Here is a 21913-nt window from a genome sequence, read left to right as displayed (position 1 = left end):
GTAAATGATTTTTGACTACGGGATTTTCTTTTCAAGAAAGGTTTCTGTTTGCCTGTATGAGGGACATATGCTAGTGGGAAACAAAGCTACCTTTTCAGCTATCAAAATAGAATTCACAGATAAAGACCATGTATTTCTTCACCCAAATGCCATGAGAAAAAGAACTTATGTGGAAAGGGTTGCTTCAAATCCCAGATTGGTTTTGAGAAGCAAAGGAAATCCAAAAGAGAATCTGAAGCTGTATGTGTCTCTTGTAACTAAGGGAAAGTACAGGCCCATTATTCGCGGAAGCAAAGAAAAACAAATAATCGAGAATGCCATTAGAGGGAAGAAAGCAGCATGGAGATACATAGCCGCAAGGGATATTTATGGATATGACAAATTGGCGAGCATCCTCAATTCCGACGTATATCACGATTCAGAGACGACTCTTAAAAGAAAAATAATGAATACGCTTAAAGCCTGTACTGGCGAAAAGAATGGGGCAGACGAACGAAAAATTGTATGTGATATCCTTAAGAATGAGAAGGGAATTCCCAAGGAGGTAGACTTTGCCCTTAAGGTCCATCATGATTTTTGCATTAGAAGTAAAGGGATCTTCCCACTGGGTGAAATGGATAGAGAGTATGGCAAAATGCTTGACCCGATTCTCTGGAATAGGCTAAATAACGAAGTAAAAGCATGTGGGATAGATCATCCGTTCTACAACGAAGTGGTTCTATTCAACTTGTTTGTAAAGTACAAAGACAATATCCTTGAATTTGACAGGAAAGCCTTAGAGAGGGACGTGTTTCATACAATTAACGAAAGAGGCATCAGAGACTTTATTGCAGAAAGGGTGGAGAGATTTTATGCCTCCAGGGGAGATCCTTCTAATGATAATTAAAGTAATGTGATCGATAGTTGAAACGTGTTTCAGGTGTGACTTAAAAGCGAATCAGGATGCAAATACGATGCCAAAAGTGAAGTATCTCGATGTGTCCACAACCCTCCTGATATTTGCACTGAGTGTAATCATAAAAACCTACAAGATAGAAAACGGGAACTTTGTTATTTGGGATGAGGCACACTTCGGCAAATTTTCGGAAAAATACTTGTCTAGGAAGTTCTACTTCGACGTTCATCCTCCTCTAGGGAAGATATTGACCTCGCTTGGAGGATATCTCTTCAACCAGCCATTGGACTTTGAGTTCAAATCTGGAGAGAAATTTCCCCAAGGGTTTGATTATTCAGGAATGCGAAGGTTCCACTCAGTCATAGCATCTTTTACGCCTGTTTTTGGATATCTCATGCTCAGGGAGATGGGATATTCATATAGGCGTAGGGCCGTTCTGTCTCTAATGTTCATATTTGAGAATGGATTCACATCCATCGGAAGGCTCATACTTTTGGATTCCCATCTCTTGACATTTACAGCAGCCGTTGCATACTTTATGACAAGAATGTATTTTAGATCGAAGAAAAGAGTAGACCTCCCCTCCATTTTTTTTCTGGGCATAACTCTAGGCTGTGTTATGAGCATCAAATGGATAGGTTTTTTGACAATGAGCCTGGTTGGAACATTTACCATATATCGTCTATGGTGCAACGTAACTTCTAAGGAAAGCATTCTTGCCTTTGCGAAGCTGTTCCTTGTAAAAGCATTCTTCCTAATTGGCATTCCCTCATTTTTGTATGTTTTTCTGTTCTACATTCATTTTGCGATAGTTAATAGAAGTAGCAGTGATGATGGGCATATGAGCTCACTTTTCCAGGCCACACTCAAGGGAAGCGACATCAGCAATAATAGAAAGTACCCGCTATTTGGAACAAAGATAACCATCAAAGCATCCAAAGTAGGTGGAGGATATCTTCATTCCCACGACCATAAATATCCAGATGGAGAAAACAACCAGGTAACCATCTATCACCACAAAGACGAGAATAACGGATGGGTATTCCAGAAGGTGACGGACGACCTTGAAGATGCAGACTTTATAGAGTCTGGTGATACCGTGGTCCTATTGCATATGGAAACAAGAAAGTACTTGGATGTCCCTGGCAATCACTCTCTTATCTCAAGCGGATTGAGAGCAGAGTCTTCTGGGAGCCATCTCTCCGATACAAACTTGTTTAAGGTCGAAATAGTGAACGACTCTCTAAAGAAAGAAGACCGAATGAAGACCCTTACAACCAAGTTTAGGTTGTTAAACATCAAACACAATTGCTACCTTAGGCCTTCATCGAAGAAGTATCCCTCTTGGGGGTTTGAGCAGGGAGAGGTTGTCTGTACTACGAAAAAAGACAAGGCCTCCCTTTGGAATGTCGAAGAAAACGTTACTAACAAGCTTGATGAGGAAAGAAACCCTATATACAAAGAGATTGCAGAATACCCGTTTATCAAAAAGTTCATAGAACACAACAAGACCATGTTTATCACAAATGCCTCCTTCGTCCAGGATGAGGACCTTGAGCCAGAAAGAATAGTTTCAAGGCCACATGAGTGGTTTACCCTCAGACGAGGGCTGAGAATGACTGCATGGGACGGGCAGAATGAGAAGTTCTATATGTTTGGAAACCCGCTTATATGGTACTCTTCAGGTATCTGCATAATCCTTTCTCCCCTTATTCTTCTTTCTAGGGTCATCAGCCGCAAGAGAAGGGGAAAGCCACTGACCTTCCTAAAGAGTGAGGGTTATATGGTCTTTTTGTCGTGCTGTGGATGGTTTCTGCACTATATTCCATTCTTCTTTGTCAAAAGAGTACTGTATTTCCACCACTACTACCCCGCTTTGTTTTTCGCATTATTTTCATTGTGCTATATTATGAAGTTCGTTAAGTTCAGGTTTGTTGTCGTGTTCATGTCTGCGGTGATTATATCCTTTTTCCTATATTCAAGTCTGACATACGGGTTTAAGGAAGAAACATCATTTCTTAGGAGAATCAGCATGGTTCCTACCTGGGATTTCATAGAGAAGGGGTGATAAGATGGGCTTATCCCGGGGCTTTCACACCTGGTTGGATGCACACTTCCACATCGTTTCCTAGGTCTTTAAGATGAATGTTCTTCTCATTAGCAAGATGAAGAAGGGAAATAAAGCAAAGATGCATAGAAATGTCTTTAGATTCTTCATCCCCATATATTTTAGGCACACTTTCAAATATAGAAAGCAGGGTAGTGTTTCCCTTCATAACAGAGTCAAATACATTATCCTTCAGTTTCTTGATGTTGACTTTTTTGGGTGCCTTTCTGAATGGAATAAGGTTCCTTTGGCTTCCCTGTGAAGGAATGTCAGCTACAAACTCATCCTCAGGCTCCTCAATAACACAGGACGGGGGAGAGTAGTCTACTGGTTCCTCATCCACACAACTCTGACCTCTACGGAATGTCCCGTCTCTTATCAAGTACTTATATAAATCTTCTACTTCCAATCTAAAGTCTTGAGGCAATATATGATGGTTTTCTCTGCGCTCCACTATAAAGGATGGCTCAAAAAGAGTATTCCCAGGTTCTGCTATGCCTTCATGGTCAATAATCTCGGTAAAGTCCAAAAAAGAGGCCTCCTTTGGCTTTTGGACGCCAGTTCTTCCCTTTCTGGCCTGTACCTTCCAGTGGCTTGGCCCGGCCCATCCTTTAAGATGAGAGAACGGAACTTCCTCCCTGTAGCCAAAATTCTGAGTATCGTTTAATGGAGGGATCTCTGAAAAGTCGAGGTTTTGATCAACCTCAAGCCCAGCAGATCCCTTGACGCTTTCTTCTTCATTATATGCTACAGGTTCTATGATTATTTTCTCTATTTCCTTATCTTCACTTATGCTAGGAGAAACAAGAAGTCCTTTTGGAAAGCTTATCGCAAGTTTGAGATCATCTATAATCATGGCTTTCCTATCTTTGGAAGAAGACATTCTAAGCACTCCGTCAGAGGAAATTTCAGCCGCTTCAACCATCAAGATACTTTCCGTCAATGATGTCAAGTATAGAAACTTCGAATCAACGGATTTCCTCAAAGTACCCACCTTGATATTGAGATTCAGAATGTTTTTTTCGATCGTCGTCTTATTCTGCCTTCTGTTTTGCTTCTTCTTAATTTCCTCCCTTCCAAATCCTTCTAAAAGCCTCATGGCATTTTCAGAAACGTCATCCACACGCGTTGAATAAACCTTAGCACATCCATCCAGGGTACAGCTGGCTTTCTGGAAGTTGATTCCTTGCTTTTCCCGAAACTCGTCTATGTTTGTAAAATGGTCAATTAGGGTAGATCTCCATGTGTTTTTCGTAGTAATTTTATTTTCAGCAGCAACCTTGAGCCAGGCTCCCAGATCGTCAGACATAGGGGCATGGATATGATACGTTTTCACCCCAGATTATGCCGCTTGAGTGAAAGAATATTGCCAATCATAGCCTTTATCCCATGGATGAGAAGTTCAAGGAAGTCTCGAAGCTGATGAAAGAGATCAAAAGAAAGATCGAAGCAGTAGCCCAAAGCAGCGCACACATCAAAGAGTTTAATTACAAGGTAGAGGCATTATTGGCAGCTTTCGATGCATATACATCTCACATTCCGGAAAGTAGCCTAGAAACAGATAGAGCCTCTTCAAATGCAATTCCATCTAGGAAAATCATACAGAAGGAAAGCACAAGAGAAGATGTAGTGGCTCCTCCGCCAAAAGTGAGGAAAGAGGAAAGCTTTGAAGAGTTTATGAGAAGAATGGAGTCCAGCACGGCATCCAATAAGGTGTTTAGAACTAACGCTACAAAAATAGCAAAATTTCTTTATGGGAACAAAGATGGGGCTGCACTGGAAGAAATCATTAAGCATACAGGTATCTCAAGGTATAGATGCGTCGATATCCTCAACTCGATGCTTAGAACAGATCCTCCGCTAGCGTCAAAAAGGTTTGACAAGGGATTTATTTATTCCATAGCGCTCCTCTGAAACTTTTCCAATAAACATGCAGTATACTACGGCTCTCCTTGCAGCTCCCTGATGTTGAACGGGGACCTTATAATCCCCTTTCCCCTCACACCTGCCTTATAGGCTAGAGTGAACAATTCCACAAGCATCTCGGAATCGTCCACGAGGAAATTTATCTTATCATTATCGCCGCTCGAGCAGTCTATCTTTATGTGTCTTCTATTGAAGAAGCACATGATATTCAAGGGTGAGTCTAGCCTCATCACATCCACGAGCTCCTCAACAGAACTTCTTTCACAAGTGTATATGTCAACATAGTTAGAGAGAGAATGCGCTGCCCTTTCAAGAACAGCGTCCGCGTGAATGCATATCGGATCATCGCTATCCCCAAATCTTATAACCACGAGTCTGCAAAGCGTGTCTCCAACCGCCCTATTTACATCATCTAATGAATATAATGCACCCACCATGGGTCAAGGTATAAACTTGCTATGTTTGCAATTTCAGAGGTCTTTGAAATATCTCAGCAATGATCCAATGGGATTTCTGTCAATGTAAAGCTCTTCTCTGCATTTGAGATATTGGCCTCTTTTTCTTTTGAATCCCTTTGCATTGTAGATATAAAACTTCTCAATCCTCTCAGTGATCTTGTCCCGGGCATCAAAGAACACAGGAGCACTAGACACTATTTTATATATACATCTTATGTGAGGCTTTGTGAGATTGTTTTGGAATTCCGAAAAGCAGTTACTCAGTTCTTTGTTGATCGCAGGCGAGGAGGGCTGCTGATATGCTCTTATGAAGGTTTCTACAAACTTGAATGGGAAGCCTTTCAGGAGCTTGAGAAACAACCCCATGCTTTCCCTGGACTGCATTCCACGGATCATAGGGATTATGTCAGCTGTGTCCGGCATCATAAACATAGATCCATTGTAGAGTGTCAATAAAACCCTTGTGCTTTCTGATGAGAATCTCAGGGACACAGAGGCCAACAACGACTTGATAATCGGGCTTGTGGATGCAAATGGAATCATCATCCCTTCATCCATCTCCGGTGGGTCTGTATAACCGCCCTTCAAATACTCCAACTTCTCTGGAATCCGAACTCCAAGAGTTGTTCTAAAGAATATTGGGATGGCTGGCTTCATTTTCTTTCCACTGGAATCCTTTACTGTAAATCCATGAAGGGTGGTCGATTCGTATCCAAGGAGAGACCCAATAACCTTTACAAGAGCATATTCAAGCTTGTCCAGAGCCACTTGGTGTGCTATATTAAGCTTGTCCACATAAATACAAGTAAAGCCTCCTTCAGCATCTTCCTTTATTTCTATTCTATATTCGACCAGTTTACTACTTTCTTTACTATCTTCTTCCAGAATATCTTCATCAGACTTTAGGCAATCAAACCACTCTTGCACAGCGCTGCTTACATATTTTTCTTCTATTCTTATTATCATGGGGCCATCTTTGCCCAGGAATTAACCCTTATAATGAGCGAAAGTAATGATGAAGTAGAGAAGGAACAGAATACCAAGGATCTTCAGTCAGATACAGAATCAGATGATCTCAATCTCATGACGGATGACTCTACATACAAAAAAGAGGATCCAGGGCGTCTGCACTCCATCACAGGTGCCATGTCTGAAGAGGAGCTACATAGATATGAAAAGTTTCGGGGAAGTGGATTTCCAAAAGCTGCAATTAAGAAGTATATAAGCAGTGTAATAGGACAGGCAGTTAATCCTAACTTTGTAATTGCAGTCTGCGGACTTGCAAAGGTCTTTGTGGGAGAGATGATAGAAATAGCAAAGAAGGTTCAGGAAGAGCGTCATGAGGAAGGCCCTCTGCTTCCTTCACATATACATGAGGCATACAGGAGATTGTATAAAAAAATCCCCAACACTAAAGTCTTCAAGAGAGCACCCTGGAATACGTAGTCCAGATCTCTTAAATAGACACCAAGCTTAGACTTTGATTGTTTTATTTAGATTCCCCCGGTAGCATTCCACCCCCTATAGCCTTTGCATCCAGACTAAAAGCATTGTGGAGAGTCTTTAAGGTTTCCCCATCAACTTTTGATTTCAGAGCCTTTAAGAATAAACTTTCTTTCAGCTTTTCACTCACCAAATCTGCAAGAAAATCTATTACCAGAGGCAGCTGACCTCCTCCCTCGATTATTGTCTCATAGAGAAGAATGGCCATCATGTTCTCCTTCTTTGACATTTGTATCAGAAGGTTCTCTGCCATTTCTTTGATCTCTCTATTTTCATCTGCTAAAAGCAGTGTAAGCTTAACACCATATCCCTTAATCTTGAGAATGTTCTTCATAAGTAGGTTGTGGACCACAAGGAGGGCATTTTTCCTGACATCAGAGTTCGCATCGCTGAGTAATTCAAGGAGAAGATAGGTGTGCTTCTCGGCAGTGGTGTTGTAGTTCAACAGAAAATCCCCCATGGCAACAACGGCATTTGCTCTGATCCTGGGAACGGAATGATTCATCGAACGAATGAAGAAATCGTAATGCTCATTAAAGAATTCAAAGCTGACACACATAAGCCTGCAAAGAGAAACATGTGCTGCAACTTGAATTTCCTCATCGCTGGAGTGGCATCCTTCCTCAACAATTTGCTTAAAGATCGAAAGAATGCTTCTTCCATAAAGCATTTCCTTCTCTTTGATATAGAAGAAGAAGTCAACAATCTCCTCCTCACTCCTGTCTCCAATTTTAGAAGAGATGTCTTTGTCAAGACCCGGGTCGCTCACAGCCGTGTTGTTTCCATCTTTATCTTCCTCAAGAATAGTACTGATACTCTGCCTCGATGCATTAATACTTCTTCTTCTCTCCACTATTTCCGGAGTAATTACAGCTTTGTCAACTTTGACCTTTATTCTATTAGACTTTACCAACCTTTCCAGCATATCTAGATATTGCATATGCTTTATTCCAATACATCCCACCACAGAAATGGCCTTAAGAATGCTCTTTTCCATCATGCAAAGCTTCTCAAGTAACATTATGCCACTCTTTTCTGGAAACCTGCTAATCGAATATATCACAGAAACAGTTATCTCGGTTACTTGGTGCTCAAAGAACGTCATCTTCGATAGGTTCTTGATGAGTGTCTCAACTATATCTCCATCAAATTCAACTCTTTCCCGAATCTTTATCTGGATTATGTTCTTGTATACAGAAAGCATCTCGAGCAAGTCTTTTTCTCCCTGTACGGAAAATAATAGTCTTGTGCAGAACAGGAGTAAGGTGCGGTATGCATCCACTGTAAGAGGCCTGCCAATATGTCTCAATAGATAGGATGCTTCAAACAAATGGGCCTCCTTTAGAAACATACTGCAGAGCTCAGATGTAAGCAATTTGTCTATATACCCACGAGAATTGATCTCGCCAAGCATCTTTTCAAACGAATAGTTTCCTTCTCTTCTTACAAATTCCTTGAAAAACCAGAACAAGCCAACACCACTCATCTTCATTTGCATGATAAGATCTCGGAACGACAGAACTAAAAGCTCCAAATCGTGTGTCCACACAAGGTCGAACAGTGACTCAAATGCCTCCTTGGATCCATCTATTCTGTAGTAGAAAGAGAGCTTTATAAATTCGATACATTCACTGATCTCTGATTTTGTCCCAGAATTCAAAAGGACAAGGACGTTGTCTTGTATCTCCCTCATTACATCATAAAACCCATTTAGGCCTTCGCAGTGCTCCTCCCTTCCTTTTTTTTCCTTATCCTCCGTGTTGCTGACGCTGTTCTCATGACCTCCATTCTCCGAGTTCTTTTTTTCAGGACTCTTCTCAGGTGCAAGGGGATATTTCATCAGTATCCCAGAGCAGATACTGATGGCTTTCTTTCTGACCACAACAGCTTTATCCACCACTCTCCCTCCAATCTCTCGGATAACCTCATGCCTTCTTTCAGCAGGTATTGAGTTTTTTTGGAAGAGACTCCCAAGAACCTGAAGAGCCTTGTATCTTGTCAAAAAATATGTATCCAGCAGCCTTTCTACAACCCTGTTTATAACCCCATTTATCTTCTCAGCCATTCTTCCCTTCTCAAAGTATTCCACAAGGTTCACACATATCTCTAGAAAGCAGTTCCTCATGAAAAAGTGTTCAGAGTCAAGAAGCTCGTCAAAAAACTCATAGTTTACAAAAAGGCCTATATCCCTTTCTGAAAGGAGAGGAAGGACAATAGACAGATTCTTCAGCAGCACTGGATTGTCTTGCTTCATAGAGCACTCAATGAACTCCTTTGATATAGAGGGAATAGATTCAAGTATCGACCCGACGATGTCTCCGCTGTTCTTTGTGCACATGAGATCGATTATGTGATTAACTAAGTTTATGTCTTCTCCATAAATCCTGATGCATTCAAGGAGTCTCAGCCTCATTCCAGAATCCTTCCTCTTTTCCTTGATCTTCTCCAGAATTAAAAATAGAATCTTTACCATCCATTCAGAAGTATCTCGTGAGGCCCCCTTACATCCTCTGATAAAATCTGTTATCTTAGAGAGCAACTCCTCATCGGATTCCGGCTCCAGCTTAGATGTAAATGTAAACAACAAAGGTGCCACCTCTACAGGGGAATTATTCTTACTTCTTAGAAGCTCGAATATCCTTGACTTGTTGTTGCATTTGTCTGCGCATGACACTAGGTAGTTATAATCCTCGTGGCTATCGGCTATGGCCATGGTTTTGAGCCTGGTTATAAGAATCTCCAACTCCCTTTGCATTGGGGGGAGACCTAGCAAGGCTTTTGAACATCCCTCAGAATATGTATTAAAAAGCTTTCCAGAACAATCTTTATTGGGCTCTCAGCAACTCAAGGTATCTAGAATAGGATGGAAGACCATGGGATTCGTCCTCCACAAAGTAGGTGAAGAAGATATCCCTGTATATGCTGCTTATACCATCATCTCTCACTAGAACATAGTTTGGAGTTAAATACCTGTTGCTCCTCAACTCCTTGATTATCTTGCAAACAGAGTCACTGTACTCATTTTTCTCAGGGTCAAAGATGAATCTCTCAGACCCTATGGAGGGATCAAATAATAGATTCGGGAGAGACGGGTCGCAATCTCTAGCTACAAAGAAAAATATAGTCACGCCGGTGTCCAGAAGATACAGCCCATTTGTTTCAAGGCAGTTCAAGGTAAGATTGAGTGGCTGTACAGAATCTAGCCTGTGCAGAGGAAGAAGCGTTGGATAAATCATAGTATCAACAAGTTTTGGGTATGAGTTGGATAACAGATATATATAATACGACTTGTAGTCCATAGGTGTGTAAGATGCAGGCCTGAGGGGAATTGATTTGCAGAGCGACAGGACGAGCATGGGAAGAACTTCAAGAGATGCTGGAAGAAGGGTTGTTGTGTTGGAGAGTTGCTTGTATGACTTTACAATATCCTTCATCGACTTGCTGAGGTACTCATTTCCTCCGCCTTTAGATCTTGATTCGAAGAAGAAAGCCTTTAGTGCAAGTGCATGTGCTATTGCATATGGATCTACAATGCTGTATAGTGACCTGGCCACCCTATCTATACAAAAATTCACGACCCGGATTCTCCTCTCACCAGTCCTGAGTGTCCTAAGAATGGCTACTTGGAAACAAACACCCCTAGTCCCTTCTTCTCTGGATACATCTATTTCGAAGCTAAATGAGTGGGGAGGAAAGAATGTAGAAAACGATATCAGGTCTTCCGATCTATGATGCAGAGAGCCGAAGTACTCTTTTATAAAGACACACTTGCTAGTTCTGACTCTGCACATTCCATACAGCCCTAAGTTCAAGTCAAGGTGCGAGGCCAGGTCATTCGCCAGTTTTGTAGCAAATGCAGGATCACTTCCGTCGAAATTTGGATAGTAATAAAGCATCCCTCCGGTGTATTTGCTCAGCACGCTAAGAGTAGGAAGTTCTATTCCAAGTCGGGGAAATAAAAACTGTGTAACAGATATTCCCTGCTTGGACAAATGCACCGATATCTCCTTATAGAACACAGACTTACACCTTAGCTCGTACTGATTAGTATCTACAGATCCAGGCCCAACATTTGGATGTGTTGCCAAAAAGGAAATTATACATCCTCCAGTAGCCCCAAGTATGTTCTGAACGATCCTTAATGCATCTCCATAGTTGTTTCTCGTGGGTTTATTTTCTATGAAGAACTTCTCTACCCCATCGATATCAAGGTGATGATCAAGAGGTAGCAGAAAGTCTTCTTCTAGAAAGAAGGGGATATATGTTGCATCTGAGATTACAGAGAAGTCCCCGTTTCTTTTCAAAAGATATACAGACGAGTCGAAGAACGCAAACATCATCCTTGACCTTGGATCAAAGGATTTTGAGTTCAGCCCCCCAGCAATGCTTCTCATGACGGCATCGACAGACCTATACTTCATACTCTCAAATGTCACCTCTATGAGGAAACATATCAGCGGAGGAGATGGGGTTTTGAGTGAATAGTTTGGCGGCGCCTCCAGTTCATACACAGTGCTTCTTAATTCTGTTCTATTGTAATAGCTGTAGTTATGGATTGAGTTTGCTCTTGGATCAAACAAATCGCCATCTCTGGTTATGCCTCTGCTAGTAACCTGGAATGCAGTAACCAAATCATTGATTGATAGGCAAACATTGCACTTCCACTTCAAGCCTGGAGGAATGATCTCAACAAAAGGATTCAAGTAGGATTTGCAGTATTCACACCGGATTATATCATCTGAGCACAGTGGAATATCCTCCTCCTCGTAGTTTTCTGGTATTACATTAATAACAAAGGGAATCCCCGAGGTTCTTATTATATCCTGCTTTTCAGGAATGGCGAATAAAGTGGATCTATAGTAGTTATTCTCATCGATGATAGACCTCGGAGGAAGGTCTTCCCTATCCTGATGGCTGCTTTCAAACCCACCTTCCATACGTTCCATTGGGGTCAAAACTAAAACATAAACTTAAAATTTTTTGAAAACACATTGCTCTATTAATCAATAGAATTCCTCAGAATTCTCAACCTTAGAGTCCAGGTACATCTGATAAACCTGGGAGGAAGTAGTTGCCTCCTTTACGCCCTTATCATCTCTTTCCCTTATAAACCTGGGAAACCTTAGTGATATTCCCTTTCCATTTCTGCTCCCTCCAGCATTATATATTGGAGACAGAGACATCCCTGCAGCCCTGACCTCCCATACATACTTGGCTTCAACCCAAACATCTGGCTTGACAGACTCCTTATACGAATAGTTCTTGGGTGCGCTACAAAGATTGCTACTTAGCTGCTCATAAAGCTTCGATAGGATGCTATCATCAAATCCAGTTCCAATCTTACATAGAGCTTCAAACTTCTCCTCTTCGTCATTGTACACCCCAAGCAGAAACCCCCCGTAAAACCCAGTTCGCTTTCCCTTTCCGTAATATGCTCCCATTACAACTAAATCCAAAGAGTCCGACATGCTTTCCAAGTAGTCCTTCTTAATCTTTATCCATTTGTTGCTTCTCTGCGATGGCAGATAGGTTGTATCAGGCCCCAGTGTCTTCACCATTATTCCCTCAAATCCTTTTTCGACAGATGTACTGAAGAATGTCTCAGCATCCTCCGGCGTCTCGCAATCCCTGAACTCAGCAAACTGAAACCTCCCCTCCACTTCTCGGAATGAGCTGTGTAGCACTCTTCGCCTTTCCTCTAGCACCTCGTCAATATATGCCTTTCCATCAAAATATATTAGATCAAATGCAAACACGCACACATGCACATCTATTTTGCTGCTTTCCACTCTCTTCCTCTTCCTTGTCGTCAGTACTTGGAATGGAAGAATCTTGCCCTCTCTTCTGTCATATGCGACAATCTCTCCATCAATAATAAAGTCCTTGTCAGATATATTATACAGATCCATCAGGTCAGGATACTTCTCTGTTGTTTTCTCAGAGTTTCTACTGAATGTCTCTATGCTGCTGCCAAACTTATGAATCTGGACCCTCTCCCCATCATACTTATATTCACAAGCAAAGCTTTTATTTTCGACCCTTTTGAATGCAGATGTCAGATCTTTCGAAGGATTTGCTAGCATGGGCTTTAAGGGAATTCCGGGGGTAACTTGGAACCTTACGGCGAGATTCTCCATTCCATGATCAAGTATGCACTCTGCCAGCCTTCCTATGTCTGGCTGGCGATTGAATGCCGCCTTGATCTCATCGGCTTTGTCACTAGAAAATACATTTCCAAGGCTTATTAGCACAGTCTTGAGGGCTAATCCTATTTTGAGTCTTCCTTCAATTAATCTTACGAGATATTTAGATTCCAATGGTGAGCATTTGACCATCATTCCAAGAATGATTCTTTTCTTCGAAGAAGAAGACTTCGGGCCCTCCTCGCCCACTATTCTCCTCATTCCAAGAAACACATCCATTACCTCTAGTTGTGTCTTTGGTATGAACAGCTGTGACACCCTGCACTTCATTGCTATTGTCCCCAAGTCCCCTACTTTCGAATACTCGCTCCTAATGTTTTTTATGGACTTTCCTGTGAACTCTGCAACAACGCTTACAAGCATGTTCTCTCCAACGCCAAGCTCCTTATTGAAATATTCTGGATACACCATTCCGGTAGATAAATATAGGGCAGGAGCCAGCGATTGTGGATGGGTCTTGCATACCTCCTTCAGATAGTCCGTCAGAATAGACTGAATTTCAAGGCGCTTAGTTGTCAGGTTTATTTTTTCTAATGTGGCACAGAAGTCGGAAAACAAAATTTTGCTCATCCTAAGGGTTCGTGGCCTGCCCAATATCATCCGTAGAATTTGTTTCTTCAAGCCTTACGAATAGATTCCAATATTTTGGCCCATTAAACAAAATGGATGGAAAACCGGAACTCAAAGAGGAGCTTGTCAACTACATTTTGATGAAGAAGTACGGGAGAGAGCCTGCAGACCCCCCGGTGTATTATAATGCATTGGAAAAGGTTCCCAAGGAGGCTTTTCCTCCAGGTGTAGCAGGTGCTCTCGAATCCTATTCCATAGGATTTGGCCGTGAAGAGGGAATAGACTTTTTGGTATCACTAAACTCTCTTGTAGACAAGATCGATTCTGACGAGCTGAAAGACATTATATTTGGAATGATTAACATAAACCAAGTTCTCACCAAGCTCATGAAGGACAAGAAGGAGATGGAAAAGTTTCCTGACGTTTGCAAGATGTATTTTGAGCAATTCAAAGCAAACAAGTGCTTGCTTAAGGACTTTAACGCTGGCCGCAATAAAGAGCAGGGGAATCTTGATATAGACGGGCCCTCCGGAGATGTTGTGACAAGGTTCCCCCCTGAGCCCAACGGGCGTCTTCATATTGGACACGCAAGGGCGGCGCTGCTGAACTGGTATTTTGCAAGCAAAGGAAAAGGCAAGCTCCTAGTTAGGTTTGACGATACAAACCCCGAGAAGGAAGAAGAGAAGTTTGAGAGAGGGATATTGGAGGATCTTAACCTTTTGGGAATCAGGGAATACACACTTTCGCACACCAGTGATTACTTTGAGAAAATAATAGACTTGGCCTTTTTCTTGATTGATGAGGGAAAGGCTTATACAGATAACACTCCGCAAGAGGTAATGAGGGACGAGAGAGGAAAAGGCATCGAGTCGAAGTGTAGGAGCACAAGCGCAGAAGAAAGTAGGAGGATATTCAAGGAGATGATTGCGGGAAAGGCTTCTGGATACTGCTTAAGGGCAAAAATCGACATGTCTAACTGCAATAAGGCCATGAGGGATCCTGTTATTTTTAGAATGAACGTATCTCCCCATCACAGAACGGGAGACAAGTACAAAGTCTATCCTACATATGACTTTGCATGCCCTATAGTTGACAGTCTCGAGGGGGTTACATTATCTCTCAGAACAAATGAATACAGAGACAGAAATCAGCAGTATTACTGGTTTATTGATAATCTCCATCTTAGTAATAGACCCAAGATCCACGACTTCTCGAGACTCAACTTTGAGAACACTGTCCTCAGCAAAAGAAAGCTTAAGTACTATGTCGACAATGGGTTTGTGTCTGGATGGAGCGACCCAAGGCTTGCGACGGTTGCAGGAATAAAAAGGCTTGGAATGAGCATGGAGGTTCTTAGAGAGTACATACTGATGCAGGGGGTCTCCCAAAAGACCTGCACCATATCCTGGGACAAGGTCTGGGCAATGAATAAGAAGAAGATGGATCCAGTTGCACCAAGATATTTCTGTGTCCAGCAGAGAGATGTTGTGGAAGTGTACATTCAAGGCGTGTCTGAGTATGTGATGGAAGTTCCCAAGCACAGGAAGAATGGGAATCTTGGGGTGAAGGAGGTTTTCTATTCGAACCTGATATTGCTTTCTCAGGAGGATGGCAAAATACTTGAGGAGTCTGAGGAGTTTACGCTGATGAACTGGGGAAACGCGATTGTAAAGAAAAAAACTGTTGTGAATGGGATGGTTACAAGGATGGAGGTTGTTCTGAATCCCGAGGGAGACTTCAAGCAGACAAAAAATAAGATATCTTGGGTTTCTAAGAGAGGGTCGGTAATTGTCGAGCTTGCCGAGTACGGCAACCTTATGAATGACGAGGATACCGAGGACCTGTCTATGAAGTTCAACAAGGATTCCGTTAGAAGGGAATATTGGTATGCAGAGTCAGCAGTAGCAAATATCAAGGAAGGCGAAGTGATACAATTTGAACGAAATGGCTTTTATTATTGTGACGGGTTTTTAGTATTTAATCTACTACCCTTTACTAAGCAAAAAAGAACATCCAATTAAATTTGTTCTATACTTTTTAGGATATTCAGAACTGTGGTAGGCCTGTTGGACAGGGCAGAAATCCGATAAACGGTATGTGCGTTCCAAGCCAAAGAGTCCATCCGTAGAAGGTTGTCTAAGAGTCCATCCTGGAATGTGGATGAGGACAGAGTAATGGCTATGAATTTCAAAATAGTGAACAGGTATTCGTAGTTCCCAAATTAAGAGTAAATGATGTTAATTAGAAGTCAATTTTGTAGGAACTAACAATTTAAGAAGGATTGCAACACATGACATGTGAAGTAATTAATATATCAATGAGTAGAAAGACGTCAAGTTATTTTTAAAGGCAGAGCCTTGGTTCCTGGAAATGGTTAGTGAAAAAACTAGAAATATGAGGGAATTAGAAGCAGCACTTGGACTTCTAAAACTAAGTGGATTTCAAATGAATAGATACTGTGCAGGAAAGCAGATGAGAAAGACAAGGTTGCAGACATGTGTTCTGAACAAAATATTCGAGATATCTAAATTTCCTTCCTCGAAAACAATAATTGATCTTGCACTGCTTATTAATGTCCATCCAAAGTCTATCCAGAAATGGTTTCAGAATACAAGACAGGCTATAAGGAAGAAAGGATGTGTAAAGGGGGTTCTTTCTTTGTCTGATCCTGAGGAGCACAGTGCCATGGACATTCCCCTTGGCGTTCTGGCAGATATAGTCGAGATGGAGAAGCGGGCTGTTTTAAGATTTGGACTAGAGTGACAGATTGTTCTGTCCGAAGTTCATCCCAGTCCTATACTTGTCATATTTGTAACAAAGATCATTAATCTCGTCTATAGATGATACAGGATAAACAAGCTCTCGCAATGGATGGTGCTACCTTCTCCAAAAGAATAAGTGTACTGGATAGATCTATAAGGGAGCTTGAGGTGGATGCCTCTGAAGAAAAGGAATCGAAGATAGAGGACATGTTTCGGATCTGTGACCGCCTTGTTGAGTGTGGGCAGCAATCCCCTAGACTTGTAAGGCAGTACAACGAGCTAAAGAATAGGTACAAATACATGCCAAGACCCTATAAAGAGCTAGATGACGAAATATCTGCATGCAAGATACACATTGAAGCGATGGGCAGGAAGGGTACGATTGATGAGGTAGCCAAGAGTGTACAGGAAGTTATTGCAGTTTCAGATTACATAAACTATGCAGTTAATGATGCTATACTTCCCATTGACAATGTCATGGAACGCCTTGAAGAAGGAGAGCAGTATGGAATGCTTATAAATGAACAGCTAGGGATCACTAGACAAAGAAAGCTTTGGAGAGCTGGGATCATTAGATCCATACTGCTCATTCTCTTCATCTTAGTTGCAGTACTCATGGTTGTTAGGCTTTCCTTTTGAAAATAAAAGACATCTTAGAAGCCTTATAAATGCCAGTCATAGATGTGGTACACTTGGAAAGCCTTTATTTCTAGAGTCTTTTATTCAATGGAATGTATCTTTTGAAGGGAGATAAGTCTCCAAGAGACTCAATTTTCTTGACCAGTGCAGAATTTCCAAACCCAAAAAACTCCTCAACGCTCTTGTACTCAATGGTTCCATCAATGCTATCTACAAAATCCCTCCACATAGTTGGCCCGTACCACTTCCTCCCATCATCAGCAGAAATAATAGGGCCCTTGTGAGGATCCACGCTGCAAATATATAAAATTCTATCCTTTGCTTTCTTCTTGTAGGCGTTGTGCTTTTTGTACTTCTTCCTACACATGTATCCTACAGGATATATTGCTGTCTCTGTATGAAACATATCTACATTATCTGTAGGAAGCCTACCTATATCAATGAGAGATAGCCTATGTATCCCTGTTCCAAACATTGTTCCTTGGTCTGGCGGCCTTGACTGCTCCCGGCTCCCTAGATCCTTATTCATCTCTATTGCCTCCTTAAGTGTGCGCTGGTCAATAAGCCCTTTGTTTATGGCGTCTTCCAGTGCCTGCCTTTGCATATATAGCTCCACACGTCTGTTATATGCATCCACAAACCTCTTTGCTAGATTCTCCTCTCCTTCCATTATACTTTGAAGGGCTCTTCTCACACACGAACATCGTTCCAAGGAAGAAAGGAACATAAAACAAGTTGCCCATAAGAATTTATTCCAAAGTCCTTCGATCCTTTCATATCTTTAGACCATCAAGTTCAAGCTTGTATCCCTGTGAAACAATCTTTGCAGCATTTCTTTTGATATTCTCCACATCCTCTGCACTATTTAGCGTCATAACAACCCTGTCGTCGTTTTCGAGCTTTATGGATATAATCTTTCCAAACTCGGAAATCACACCGGCCGCTTGAAGCATGCTATTCTTACCACAAAGCACAGCGACAACCCTCTTTGCATCGCTCTCTGTTTCATAAACGACTTCTTCATCAAGGAACGTCAAGATTTCGTTCTTTATATATAAGGTGGAGTCAATCTTCGACACAATAAACTGATGAGCTATCCTTACCTGCGTCAAATCGCTGTAAACAAACTGCCCAATGACATTTATGATTGATTTCAAATCATCTGTTTTTTGACAAGATAGATGGGATATAAACACCTTTGAAATCGGGCTAGATATCTTGGATTTGATGTACTTCCCGAAATCCTCTGTACATATCTCAGGCTTGCCCGTTTCTTTATTTATTGTGATCTGGGAATCTTTCATGTAATACTGGTGGATAAGTGATGGTCTATTGCAGAGCATGTTGTAGTAGTTCTTTACAAAGACTATTTCGTTCGATTTAGGAATACTTGTCATCAGGGAGCAAAAATTTACATCTTTTTCATAGACCTCCCATGGAGTCATTTCGATATCCAGAGAAGGTGGCACTACCGAAAGGTGTAAAAGACAAATCTGAGTTCAAAGATTTGGTCAACGCCATCCGCGTAGAGGAGATAGACCGGCGTATTCAAGCTGCAGCAGCATCCAACGACCAAAGTCTGATTCGGTGGCTCAAGGCCAGAAAGCAACACGTTTTGGGTCAGCAGGTCCAAGGAAATGTCACTGTGTCTGGAGGAATTTATACAAATAAGATCTACATTCCTATCCAGGAATTTCCTGAAAGCAACTTTGTAGGCTTAATTATAGGCCCTAAAGGTTCCACCCAGAAACAACTTGAAAGAATCACAAGAACTAGAATATACATAAGAGGGTCTTACAAGGATAAGTATGCAGAGCCTTTGCATTGCTACGTAACCGCAGAGACACAGGAAAACCTGGTGAATGCAACTGCAGTAATAGAAAACCTGATAGAGGATTCCATACTTTTCAGAGACTCTAGACTGAAGACATCCCAGCTTCAAGCAATGAGGGAACACAAGACAGAACCTGATGAAGGGATTAGCGACTGGAAAAAATATTACTATTGGTGGTATTTCCATAACAAAATACAGAAAAAAGAGAGGCCAAACAATGTTTTATCCAAACTCTAGGTCAAAAGGGGATAGACTTGGAATCCAAGGTCTCTTCTTCAATTGCCTACCCTTTCGTAGCAAGACTCTTTGGTAGAGCCTATCAGCTTGTCTTCCAATACAAGCTCTTCCAAGGCCTCCTGTACCATCTTTTCGTCTGCTCCTGTCCTCTTGACTATTTCAGAAACTTCCACCTTGTCTTTGACCATAAGGAGAATTGCATCCTTCAGGCTTTCAAGCATCTTATTTCTAGACGTGCTTCTCCCTGTAATTACCATATCCATGTCCACCTTCCCAGTAGATGGGTCAATTGCATACATAAGAAGACTTTCTCTTATTATTCTTACTGCCTCTCTAACATCTTTGCTGTCAACAGTGCTCGAGAATCTCATTCTTGCATGTGCCTCACTCAGTCGAATTAAACTCTCCAGCTGTCTTGTTGTTGCTGTTATTGTCTTTCCGTTATCCATCTGTCTAAGATCGACATATGCTTGTGTCAGCATCTTCATGCTTTCAGAGGTCAGCTTCGGCATTATTCTCTTCGCTTCCCTCACATATGCTTTAAGAAGATCTGCATCAACATGCTCCTTTTTTGCTACACCCTCGGAATATAAAGAGACAATGTGATCGCCTATTGCCCTGTCCTGGAACTCGTCAGATTTATCTATCAGAAGGCATACAACATCAAACCTACTCAACAGCGTTGGGGGAAGGTTGATGTTTTCAACTATGCTTTTTCTGGGATTGTATTTGCTTTCAATCGGGTTGCAACTTGCAAGGATCGAGCACCTTGCATTCAGCGTGGTTATGATTCCTGCTTTCGCAACGGAGACTGTCTGCTGTTCCATTACCTCATGCAGTACACTTCTTGTCGTATCGCTCATCTTATCGAACTCGTCTATGCAGCATATCCCGTTGTCAGATAGAACAAGAGCCCCGGATTCTAGAATGAATTGCCCTGTATCCGGGTCCTTGGCCACGCTTGCCGTCAGCCCAACTGCACTGGACCCTCTTCCGCTTGTGTACATTCCTCTTTCAGAAGTCCTATGTATGAAGCTTAGCAGCTGCGATTTCGATATTCCAGGATCTCCTGCCAGAAGTATGTTTATGTCTCCTCTGAGCCTCGAACTCCCAAGCTCCTTTCTAACTCCTCCAAACAGTTGCAGAAGAAGGGCCTTTTTTGTGTCTTCCATCCCACATACAGAGGGTGCTATCGAGTTTGCCAGTATCTCATACACTTCGGGTCTTCTTCTGAGCTCGTCGATCTTGTCGATAGGGTCTTTTTCCTCGGTCCTTCTACTTATCACTTGATAACTGAGAAGCTCAAGATAGGTTCTAAATGTACTCTTAATTTTCCTCATCACAGGATTGAGCCTCACAGGCGTTGCTTTCAAGATCCCCACTACTTTAACTCTGTCTCCTGGGATAAGTCCATCGACAAATTCGTTTCTGCATACTATCGTCATTGCCATGGGCGTTGTCCCATCAGGGATTCCCTCGGGAAGTTCCTGGATCCTTGCTATCTGCTTATCTTCAAACTCGCTCGCATTGTGAACCAGCTGCTGGGTGTACTTCCCCCCGCACTCGCACTTGCTTGGCTCTTCAATCACATTCCTTATGCTCTCCACAAAGCACTCACGCTGGCACTTTGAGCACTTGAAGAAAGCCCTTACAATTTCAGGGATCACAGAGGACGATCTGATAACCATCCCTGTTATTTGTACAATCTTGTCGATATCACTTGGATTTATGTTTCTTATCGAAAGAGGCTTTCCTATCCCAAAAGGCCTTATTTTAATAGACCCACTGAAGCTCGGAAAGTTCTCTGTGTATATCTCTTGGAGAGAGCCCTGGAGAATTGGAAGTACCTCCTGGGGATATGTTGCAAGCTGGCCCCGAAGATCATCGTCAAGATCCTCGCAGTTAAGATCAAACACAAACTCCTGGGTGAGATCCATCTGCTCAAGGATGCTGTAATAGTCTCTGTTCCTCCGGATAAACTCCTTGAACTGCTCTGATGCCTCTTGAATATTTATGGTTGTTCCCCATATCACCTTGACTCTTTCTGTCTCTACTATGGGCGTGAACGTGGAGCTGAGCTCTCCCTGCGAGGGCGTGAGGTTCAGTTGAACATCCTGGCTGGCATCGTAGAACGAAAATGCAGATGAATGTGGATCGGAATCCATTTGGGGTGTCTCTTACCGCAGTTAACATCTTTGTAAAATATTTACCCTGCATGGACAACTTGAAGGCCAGGTACAACAAAAGCCCACTCAGAGGAGATATATACAGCCTAAGCGAGCTGAAGATCATCCTTGATGATGTAGTTCGTGACTTCATGGAAAATGTTAAGAACTCAAAACAGTCTAAGGTTTCCACAGATATTAAAATAGTGATAGGATTGATATCAACGGCAATTGCCCTTGTAGTTGCATATCTTTCCACCACGTCAGAGTTTGAACACCACAGGAATATCATAGCCCCGCTAACTTTGTTCTATTTCATAATCAATCTTCTTGGAGAAATCTACTTCCGATATGTAGGCTCTTCCATGGTATTTGAAGACAGAGTCGTCTCAACAAACATCAGCGCACCAGACCCTACATATGTGTTACTCGTGTATAACAAAAACAAGCTCATCCCAAGCAAGTATACAAAGTCTGTGTTCGATTTGTTTGACTCCAATGGAAGGCTTGTGCACGAGGAATTCCTTGACGATCTTCAAGGCCTTTTTGAAAAGTAAATAGTCTTAAAAAGCATTTTAGGTATATCTTTATTGTGGGGCATTGGCATGCTATAG

The 21913-nt window shown here is 41.9% G+C and overlaps 18 protein-coding genes across 18 annotated transcripts; 9 read left to right on the top strand and 9 right to left on the bottom strand.

The window, feature by feature from the left end:
- Positions 1–4: 4 nt before the first annotated feature.
- Positions 5–886, top strand: EHEL_021240 (uncharacterized protein; the record flags this gene model as incomplete). The annotated part of the gene is made up of 1 exon (XM_003886810.1): positions 5–886. One exon carries the CDS (start codon positions 5–7, stop codon positions 884–886), a length of 882 nt encoding a protein of 293 aa, XP_003886859.1.
- A 67-nt stretch (positions 887–953) lies between these two features.
- Positions 954–2963, top strand: EHEL_021230 (dolichyl-phosphate-mannose-protein mannosyltransferase; the record flags this gene model as incomplete). The annotated part of the gene is made up of 1 exon (XM_003886809.1): positions 954–2963. The coding sequence occupies one exon, from the start codon at positions 954–956 to the stop codon at positions 2961–2963; it is 2010 nt and encodes a 669-aa protein (XP_003886858.1).
- Positions 2964–2973: 10 nt separating this feature from the next.
- EHEL_021220 (uncharacterized protein) lies at positions 2974–4311 on the bottom strand (the record flags this gene model as incomplete). The annotated part of the gene is made up of 1 exon (XM_003886808.1): positions 2974–4311. The coding sequence occupies one exon, from the start codon at positions 4309–4311 to the stop codon at positions 2974–2976; it is 1338 nt and encodes a 445-aa protein (XP_003886857.1).
- An 80-nt stretch (positions 4312–4391) lies between these two features.
- Positions 4392–4916, top strand: EHEL_021210 (uncharacterized protein; the record flags this gene model as incomplete). The annotated part of the gene is made up of 1 exon (XM_003886807.1): positions 4392–4916. One exon carries the CDS (start codon positions 4392–4394, stop codon positions 4914–4916), a length of 525 nt encoding a protein of 174 aa, XP_003886856.1.
- A 26-nt stretch (positions 4917–4942) lies between these two features.
- Positions 4943–5365, bottom strand: EHEL_021200 (Mitosis protein DIM1; the record flags this gene model as incomplete). The annotated part of the gene is made up of 1 exon (XM_003886806.1): positions 4943–5365. The coding sequence occupies one exon, from the start codon at positions 5363–5365 to the stop codon at positions 4943–4945; it is 423 nt and encodes a 140-aa protein (XP_003886855.1).
- Positions 5366–5398: 33 nt separating this feature from the next.
- Positions 5399–6352, bottom strand: EHEL_021190 (uncharacterized protein; the record flags this gene model as incomplete). The annotated part of the gene is made up of 1 exon (XM_003886805.1): positions 5399–6352. The coding sequence occupies one exon, from the start codon at positions 6350–6352 to the stop codon at positions 5399–5401; it is 954 nt and encodes a 317-aa protein (XP_003886854.1).
- A 33-nt stretch (positions 6353–6385) lies between these two features.
- Positions 6386–6832, top strand: EHEL_021180 (transcription initiation factor TFIID; the record flags this gene model as incomplete). The annotated part of the gene is made up of 1 exon (XM_003886804.1): positions 6386–6832. The coding sequence occupies one exon, from the start codon at positions 6386–6388 to the stop codon at positions 6830–6832; it is 447 nt and encodes a 148-aa protein (XP_003886853.1).
- A 43-nt stretch (positions 6833–6875) lies between these two features.
- On the bottom strand, positions 6876–9644 carry EHEL_021170 (chromosome condensation complex Condensin subunit D2; the record flags this gene model as incomplete). The annotated part of the gene is made up of 1 exon (XM_003886803.1): positions 6876–9644. The coding sequence occupies one exon, from the start codon at positions 9642–9644 to the stop codon at positions 6876–6878; it is 2769 nt and encodes a 922-aa protein (XP_003886852.1).
- Positions 9645–9714: 70 nt separating this feature from the next.
- Positions 9715–11835, bottom strand: EHEL_021160 (Sec23/Sec24-like protein; the record flags this gene model as incomplete). The annotated part of the gene is made up of 1 exon (XM_003886802.1): positions 9715–11835. The coding sequence occupies one exon, from the start codon at positions 11833–11835 to the stop codon at positions 9715–9717; it is 2121 nt and encodes a 706-aa protein (XP_003886851.1).
- Positions 11836–11892: 57 nt separating this feature from the next.
- EHEL_021150 (DNA ligase) lies at positions 11893–13662 on the bottom strand (the record flags this gene model as incomplete). The annotated part of the gene is made up of 1 exon (XM_003886801.1): positions 11893–13662. The coding sequence occupies one exon, from the start codon at positions 13660–13662 to the stop codon at positions 11893–11895; it is 1770 nt and encodes a 589-aa protein (XP_003886850.1).
- A 92-nt stretch (positions 13663–13754) lies between these two features.
- Positions 13755–15683, top strand: EHEL_021140 (tRNA synthetase class I; the record flags this gene model as incomplete). Its single annotated transcript, XM_003886800.1, has 1 exon — positions 13755–15683. One exon carries the CDS (start codon positions 13755–13757, stop codon positions 15681–15683), a length of 1929 nt encoding a protein of 642 aa, XP_003886849.1.
- Positions 15684–16032: 349 nt separating this feature from the next.
- On the top strand, positions 16033–16425 carry EHEL_021130 (homeobox domain-containing protein; the record flags this gene model as incomplete). Its single annotated transcript, XM_003886799.1, has 1 exon — positions 16033–16425. One exon carries the CDS (start codon positions 16033–16035, stop codon positions 16423–16425), a length of 393 nt encoding a protein of 130 aa, XP_003886848.1.
- A 104-nt stretch (positions 16426–16529) lies between these two features.
- Positions 16530–17063, top strand: EHEL_021120 (uncharacterized protein; the record flags this gene model as incomplete). Its single annotated transcript, XM_003886798.1, has 1 exon — positions 16530–17063. The coding sequence occupies one exon, from the start codon at positions 16530–16532 to the stop codon at positions 17061–17063; it is 534 nt and encodes a 177-aa protein (XP_003886847.1).
- Positions 17064–17133: 70 nt separating this feature from the next.
- EHEL_021110 (uncharacterized protein) lies at positions 17134–17733 on the bottom strand (the record flags this gene model as incomplete). Its single annotated transcript, XM_003886797.1, has 1 exon — positions 17134–17733. One exon carries the CDS (start codon positions 17731–17733, stop codon positions 17134–17136), a length of 600 nt encoding a protein of 199 aa, XP_003886846.1.
- Positions 17734–17836: 103 nt separating this feature from the next.
- EHEL_021100 (nuclear transport factor 2 domain-containing protein) lies at positions 17837–18460 on the bottom strand (the record flags this gene model as incomplete). The annotated part of the gene is made up of 1 exon (XM_003886796.1): positions 17837–18460. The coding sequence occupies one exon, from the start codon at positions 18458–18460 to the stop codon at positions 17837–17839; it is 624 nt and encodes a 207-aa protein (XP_003886845.1).
- A 38-nt stretch (positions 18461–18498) lies between these two features.
- Positions 18499–19134, top strand: EHEL_021090 (uncharacterized protein; the record flags this gene model as incomplete). Its single annotated transcript, XM_003886795.1, has 1 exon — positions 18499–19134. One exon carries the CDS (start codon positions 18499–18501, stop codon positions 19132–19134), a length of 636 nt encoding a protein of 211 aa, XP_003886844.1.
- Positions 19135–19172: 38 nt separating this feature from the next.
- On the bottom strand, positions 19173–21299 carry EHEL_021080 (DNA replication licensing factor; the record flags this gene model as incomplete). Its single annotated transcript, XM_003886794.1, has 1 exon — positions 19173–21299. One exon carries the CDS (start codon positions 21297–21299, stop codon positions 19173–19175), a length of 2127 nt encoding a protein of 708 aa, XP_003886843.1.
- Positions 21300–21349: 50 nt separating this feature from the next.
- EHEL_021070 (microsomal signal peptidase 25 kDa subunit) lies at positions 21350–21856 on the top strand (the record flags this gene model as incomplete). The annotated part of the gene is made up of 1 exon (XM_003886793.1): positions 21350–21856. The coding sequence occupies one exon, from the start codon at positions 21350–21352 to the stop codon at positions 21854–21856; it is 507 nt and encodes a 168-aa protein (XP_003886842.1).
- Between the last annotated feature and the right edge of the window lie 57 nt (positions 21857–21913).

Source organism: Encephalitozoon hellem, chromosome II (assembly GCF_000277815.2).
Source record: "Encephalitozoon hellem ATCC 50504 chromosome II, complete sequence".
NCBI classification, from domain to species: Eukaryota; Fungi; Microsporidia; family Unikaryonidae; genus Encephalitozoon; species Encephalitozoon hellem.
This window is presented reverse-complemented; position numbering and strand designations above follow the sequence as displayed.